Raw genomic sequence first — 7,271 nt, 5'->3', positions numbered from 1 at the left:
TCCTAAAAATTTTCACTCAATTTTTTATTTTTTTTTACTTACAACCGATTCGATTTTGCAACTGATTTTTCCTCCCAGAAATTCTCGCTCAAATTTTTATTTTCTTTTTTTGATTTATAATCGATTTGCGAATCGGTTATTAACAACAATCAATTTTTTAACCAATTTTGCAATCGAATTTTTATTCTAATAATTTTCATCAAATTTTTTTTTTATTTTGATTTGCAACTGATTTGTGAATCAATTGCTAATAGCAACCAATTTTTGCAATCAATTAAAATCGGTTACCATTAGTAACCGATTGTGAATCGGTTACAAAAATTTTTCCCCAAAAATTCCCCCATAATTTTTTTAAAAAATTAACAACTGACAATTGATTGTTAAAATCGATTGTTAATTCACTTATATAAACAACTATTTATTTTTTTTCCCTACCACCCTTTTTTTTTCTCTTTTCCTTTTCTTTTCTCTCATTTTCTTCGTTATCTTTTTCATTTTTATTTATTTTATGCATCATCTTTTCTAACAAATTTTTTTCATTATTATTTTCTAATCTATTTTTTTCATCTTTTTCTTTCTCATCTATTTTCTTTTTCATTTTTTTATCATCTTTTTTTTTCATTTTATTTATTTATTTTATTTTTATTTGTCATAAAATAAAAATTTTTATAAAAATATATTTTTTATTAGTAAATTATTTGTAATATTAATTTTTAGTAATTTTTTTATAATATATATATATATATATATTAATTTTTTTAGTAATTTGTCTTATAAATATTTTTTTTATATTAAATCTTTTATTTGTTGTTTAGAAATTTAATTTTTTTTTATAATTTGTTATTTTTAAATTGATTAACAGCCCATTTTAATATATTAGCAATTGATTCGATGGGTTGTTAATATAATTTTCTTCTTAGTGAATAAAAAATATTAATTTTTTAATTGAAGAGGTTGGATTATATTGAGAAATAGTATTTGAAATTGGTAAATAGTAAATAGTACGTTCCAGTGTGACCAACTACAAATACACAACAGTGACAATGATCTTTCACATTGGGAGCATTTTGTTTTGCTTTATAAATATGCATTGGAGTCGACAGTCTCAACATAGCTACTATTTAGCTAGTGGAACACAAAAACTATGGCTTCCTTCGGCTACTTCAAGAGGGATCTTAACCAGGTATCAATTCTCCCATTCACTATTATTATTATTTGGAGTTAAAGAGAGAGCTCAATAGGCCATAATTAGAGTTAACAAAAAAAAAAAAGGGTTTTAATTGAAAAATTAGTTCAACTAATCAATTCGGTTTAAGATTTTTATAATTTTGAAAAATTGGTTCAAATTGATTTTTTTTTATTTGAAAAATTAAACCGGCTAAAATTTTATATATTTTTATATTTTACATGCTGCATTCATATGATTCAATATTAAGCATGGATGTATACATATATAATATTACAGTGCATATGATTGAATAATCAGGTGTTATTCGAAGGAGATTCATTTTATAGGGAAGTGATATTGAATAGACCAACCAAGTTAAATAGCCTCAACTATGAAATGGTATGCACTCTAAACAATTATCTTAATTTCATTTCCTCTTTTATTTCCATTCATAATTTCTGCCGAATTTTAATTTTTAAAGCAAAATAATTAGTTTTTATATATTATTATTATTATCATTATTCCAATTTGCAGATTTCTCAAATGCTGAAGAAGTTCAGAGACTTTGAGATGGATTCTACTGTCAAATTTGTAATTTTGAAGGTGACAATAATAATAACAATAATATGATTATTTCAATTTTTTTTTAATTATTATTTTTGATTTTTAATATAGGGAAATGGGAAAGCATTTTGTGCGGGGGGAGATATTGTTTCAGTTGTTGGTTCCATAATAACAGGTGAAATTAATAGGGGGAGATTTTATTTTATTTTTCTAATTATTATTTGATTTTCTTATTTTATTTTATTTTTATTTTATATGGTTGTTAATCCGTTCAGGATCTTGGAGTTTTGGAGCAAGATTTTATGAGAATCAGTTGACCTTGGACTACTTACTGGCTACATATAGAAAACCTTTGGTGAGCCAATCATTTATACAACACATTTTAAAAATATTTTTTAAAAATATACTTTTGTAATTTATCAATTTTTTAAATATAATTTATTTTAATTAAATTTAAACTTAAAATCTCATAATTTTAAAGATAAATTTAATAATATTTAAAAAAAGAAAAACTCGTGGGTTTTGCAACTCATTAATTTACATTTTCTTCCCCTGCATAATTACATAAAGCTTTCACTCATTGATGGTATTGTAATGGGAGGGGGTGCTGGCATGAAAATGCATGGAAGGTTTAAGATTAAAATTTTTAACCAATTAAATTTGGACAACCACATATAAAGAGATAAAAAGGGAATTAAAAGAGATAAAATTTGTTCTTCTTCTTCCTTTGGAACTCCATGGCCGAACCACTCTTTAGAACACTTCCACCATTTTCAAGCTATGAAACTTGAATTTCCCTCCATTCTCACTTTAAAACGCATACTTCCCTTCACTAAAAATTGCTCCTACACCTTGAGGAAGTGTTTGGCAGCCAAGAAATTGAAGGAAAAGTAAAGTTTAAAGCTTGGAAAAATCTCGTAGTAAGGTTAGTGCACTATATAAGCTCCCTTCTTTCTTTAAGTGTTGTTAGCATGTAAAATTAAGTTGGAATTTCATAAAATTAAAAAGAATATCATGAGTAAATGAAACCCTAAATTTTGGAGCCATGGGGATAGTGATAAATTGATAGTTTTAATTGTTTTAAATTTATTAGTGATGGCATGTGATGAGTTTACATGTGGTAGAAATTAAGTTGCATGGAGTTTGCATGAGTTGAGAATTTGGAAGTTAGGGTTTTGACCCAAAATTTAGGGTGTTGTGAATTGATGCCTAATTGATGTTGTTGAAGTTGATTGTTGACTATTTGAAGTGCCATGAATGTGATTGAAGTTTGAAAGTTGGGTGGAATTAAAAATTGGGTGTGTTGATTTTCTATGCAGGATTCTGGACCTTGAGTCCAATGTGGTTTTAAGGCCATAAGTAGAGCCATGTTGCTCCAATTGGTGTGAGGCCAATTGGAGATGAAACTTAGGACAATTTGCCACATTTTTCATGAAGAGATCCTACCTAGAAACCAAACACAAAATGATCTAAAGTTGGCTTGAATTCGGGTAACCATATGTTAGACCTAGAAAAATGACCATATGAACAGTAATTGTTCAAATGATAATAACTCTAGGAAGGTCAGAATGATCTGATTTTTAAACCATTGGAAAGGTTAGATATAGGAGCACATTTTTCATGAAGAACACATAGTTCAATTCTGCCTCTAACCCAACCAATTTGCTAGAAAAAATTAGGTCAATAATTCTGACCAGAACCAAAATTGATCTAAAATTCTGGACTTTGACCTACCTGATTAGTTTTGGCAAAAAATGCCATAACTTTGTCCATAAAACTGGAAATGTAGTGAAATCAAAGCCAAAATTTCTAGAAGACCTAGAACTACAAATTTGGTGTTTTGACCAAAACTCAGAACCTAATGCAACTTGGATAAATTTCTAGGAAAATTTAGCCATCCAAATCCTAAAATTGAACTAAACGGCCACTTGACCCCAAAATAATATTTCATTCCTATCTCCCATAGGAAACTCCAATTAGGATGAGCCAAATTATTCTGGAAACTTAAAAATAGGGCTCCAACTTTGATTTAGGAACTTTCCTCAAATTTTGAGTGTAAGAACCCTAAATTAGGAATTAAAGACACTAACCTGAACCTGAAATCCTGATGGCACAGGGTTCATGAGTCTAGGTCAGTTGATTAGCTATAATTCACCCTCATAACCTGAAAAATTATGAGTCTTTGAACCTGAGTGACCCTAAGACATAGGGCAACAATTCATATGAAGGACATTAGGTTTAAATATGACTGTGACATGCCCAAATAACTAGATAAATTTTGACTCCAGAATCTGCCTGGTTTTGTAACCAGAAAGAGGCAATGAACCAGTTTTGGTAATCTGACCATAACTTGAGTTCTAAAACTGAAAATAACATAATTCAAAAAGGAAAATAAAGATAAGACATGGAGGAACAACTTCCATGAAGGAAGTAGACTCAAAAGAATTCTGCATCTCAACTAAATTGCTAGGGGAAGTTAAGTCTTCAATTCTGGAACTCATAATACATTAGCAATACAACTTGAAATATGAAATGTAATTAACATAAAAGAATTGTTAAATATATAAATGAGGTGAAGCTATCATTAAGACTTATGTTTCCATTGCAAATAGAATAATAACCTTACACAATAAATGGCACATGAGAAGGAATAATGTGAATTATAAATGCTTAGTATGCAAAGTACCTCTTGAATTATGAATGATAATTCACATAAATAGAGTAATGAATAAATAAATCACATGAATGAGTGAATGGGACATTTGTTCCCATCATGAGAGAAAGGAAAAATGCTTTGAGTACAAATGGTACATGAAATCAATTGATGTGAATTGTAATCAACATGAATGATATGATGAATGCATAAATTTTGTAGAAATGTGATTTGAAAATTTATGCTTCCACCATGAATGGGATTAAAAATGTTATAAAATATAAATGGAAAATGCAATGAAATAATGAAACATATGAACACTTAATAGTGCTAATGTACTCATGTGTTGCCTAGACACGTGTGTCAAATTGGATAGATTAGCATGCTAATAGGGGATTGATTTAACAGTACTTCGTAAGGCTTTATGCCCGTTATTAAGGCTTTATACCCGCATTTATGGTTTGTATGCCCTATTATGTGTTACCATGACTTCTTAGCCATATTGATTGTATACGTGGTCGACGTTGTGCATCCCATGGTATGACAGCCTGAGACACCGCGGTGTCCAGTGCCAACTATATTGATTGCATACGAGGTTGACGTTATGCGTCCCATGGTATGACGGCCTGAGATACCACGGTGTCTAGTGCCAGGGACCCGCATATCTAGTCCAGTCAGCCTGTCATAGGTTACTCGGGCAGTGAAATAAGTTAAGAATATTATAAATTAAATAAATAAGTGAGAAAGATAAAAAAATGAACTAGATTGGTTCTAAAAATTTATTTATTATAAAATGATCCAAAACACATAGAAAATGTTAAGTAAAGAAATGAAAAAGCTAGAAAAATAAGTATAACTTAAATAATTGTTACAAATGCATCATCTATAATAATATAAATATAAATTCAATATTTTTATTAATTTTGTATATTGTATGTTATTATTGTAAACTTATGAAATAAGCGCTTCCAAAGAACAACAAAAATGGCAAAAGATAATTAATATTAAAAATTTCATATGAAATCAAAATAATTCTTGATTACACAAATTATGCTCTATTTTTATCTTTATTTATATATGTTATTTCCTTATTATATTATTGCACTACTAAGCAGAAATGCTTAGCACGATGGATTGTTTTCTCGTGTAGGTGCTGAAGGTAAGGCCCAGTGAACATTAGACTGGGATTTTGGAGTCCGGATCTACAGAAGTGTCCAGGGTGTCATCTCCTCAGCAGTGCATGTAGATATGGCCCATGTCACACCCTACTCCTCCGTAAGGCATAACATGATCCCATAGTACACCTAATGAATTACTGTCATTCGCCTACCGATAACCCATTAAATATACTACAAGGGATTTCAAAATAATTTCTGTTCATTTTTAAGCTGGTGGATAAGTTTTTCACAAATATTAAAAACTTTTAATTGACACTAAGTCACAAATCAAATTTTTAGATATTTAAAACTACTGCAATTTTTACAAAAATTCTGGCAGAGTACCAGCTGTATTTTGAGAAAACAGTTCTTCAATATCTGAAAAGAAACACACTTTCAATATTTTTACCCAACCATAACTCTAATACAAATCCATTTCATCTCATAATCTCATACAAGAAGCTCAACTCAAAATCGATCGCAATTTGAAGCATCTCATTTCAAAAAAAGAATAATTTCTCATTCATAAAATACGAAAATTTAATTATTTACATTGATTATAAAACTCAGAAATAATTTTAAACATTACAATAATTTACATTTTAATGACATACCCAAAATAATATTACAAAAGTTCTTGTACAACTGCTCAAATAAATTATATACATATAATTACATGCATACATCAAAATCTAATGTACAAGGGTATACCTCTAATATACCCGAAGCTAATCTCAATGAGTCTTTAAGGCGCAACTACCGGAAATCTCACTTGGCTACTCTAACTTTACTTTCACCTGCGACAGCATACAAAGCTATCCCTAAGTGGTGAACTCAGTGGTGCACAACCATAATTTAAAACATAATATATAATACCTTATCAAAATTTTAGTAAAGAATTTAGAAATCTTGAAATTCAATTAAAATTTTAAAAATCAAAATATTTGTTGCCAATAAAATAAATCATTTTTTAAAATGACTGTGCTCAAGAATTTTAATTTATCAAATCATAACTGAACATTTAAAGTAATTTAAGTAAATTTATGTAAACAAATATTAATTCCAATAAAATCCATTATGCATAAATCCCATTTGAAATCACAATTCTTACTTTTCAAAACTCATTATTTATCTCACTAACTATGCAAGACTAATTCGTAAGGGCCATCTTCGGGGCGATTCTAACTCCCTATGATCGTGGAGGTCGAATCATCGTGCACAGTACACAACACAATAATGAAACTTCCGAAAGGGCCAACTAAAAACTTAGATATAACCTTTAATAAGAGGAGAATCTATGCATGTGTACATACTATGGTATTCAAAACAAAACAAAGCTAACTCCATTGTCTCCTCAACAAATGAGAGAGATGGGTAATAACCTAGTCAAGCATCTATAGTGAGATATAAAACAATATCATAAATCTCTTTGTCTTTTTTGTGAGCATAAATCATAACACAATTCAATTCAATGTCAATTTCAATATCCAATAATTTTTTTATGCTCATCACAATTCAAAATAAATTTTATTCATTTCCCATATCAAGTATATTTCAATCAAAATTTTTCTAAAGCTAACTTTATTTAATTCATGACAAATAAAATTATAACTAATTTCATTTTCCAAAACTAAACTCATTCATACCATAACACATTTCAATAATTGTTGAAATAAATTCAATATTTGATAAACATAATACAATAAGAAATGAAATCATTTAGTCAAAA

General features: G+C 28.8%; 1 protein-coding gene across 3 annotated transcripts; it reads left to right on the top strand.

Annotated features, from left to right (window-relative positions):
- Positions 1-1,044: 1,044 nt before the first annotated feature.
- Positions 1,045-5,772, top strand: LOC110643636 (probable 3-hydroxyisobutyryl-CoA hydrolase 3). Of its 3 annotated transcripts, XM_058139924.1 has the most exons (7): positions 1,045-1,183; positions 1,487-1,567; positions 1,703-1,771; positions 1,844-1,907; positions 2,008-2,087; positions 2,594-2,657; positions 5,536-5,772. In XM_058139924.1, the coding sequence occupies exons 1-6, from the start codon at positions 1,145-1,147 to the stop codon at positions 2,624-2,626; spliced, it is 366 nt and encodes a 121-aa protein (XP_057995907.1). In that variant the 5' UTR covers positions 1,045-1,144; the 3' UTR covers positions 2,627-2,657; positions 5,536-5,772. The 3 variants fall into 3 exon arrangements, with proteins under 3 accessions (XP_057995907.1, XP_057995908.1, XP_057995906.1); XM_058139925.1 differs by lacking the exon at positions 2,594-2,657; XM_058139923.1 differs by lacking the exon at positions 2,594-2,657 and having other exon boundaries at positions 5,501-5,772.
- Positions 5,773-7,271: the final 1,499 nt, after the last annotated feature.

This window comes from Hevea brasiliensis, chromosome 17, assembly GCF_030052815.1.
Source record: "Hevea brasiliensis isolate MT/VB/25A 57/8 chromosome 17, ASM3005281v1, whole genome shotgun sequence".
NCBI classification, from domain to species: Eukaryota; Viridiplantae; Streptophyta; class Magnoliopsida; order Malpighiales; family Euphorbiaceae; genus Hevea; species Hevea brasiliensis.
This window is presented reverse-complemented; position numbering and strand designations above follow the sequence as displayed.

What these genes read in the sequence shown, in the direction of transcription:
- LOC110643636 (XM_058139923.1), top strand. Translation starts at nt 1,145, where the DNA reads ATGGCTTCCTTCGGCTACTTCAAGAGGGATCTTAACCAG. An exon ending in ATAGCCTCAACTATGAAATG is followed by an intron (nt 1,568 to 1,702) that starts GTATGCACTCTA and finishes TCCAATTTGCAG; the next exon opens with ATTTCTCAAATGCTGAAGAA. An exon ending in CTACATATAGAAAACCTTTG is followed by an intron (nt 2,088 to 5,500) that starts GTGAGCCAATCA and finishes ACTACTAAGCAG; the next exon opens with AAATGCTTAGCACGATGGAT.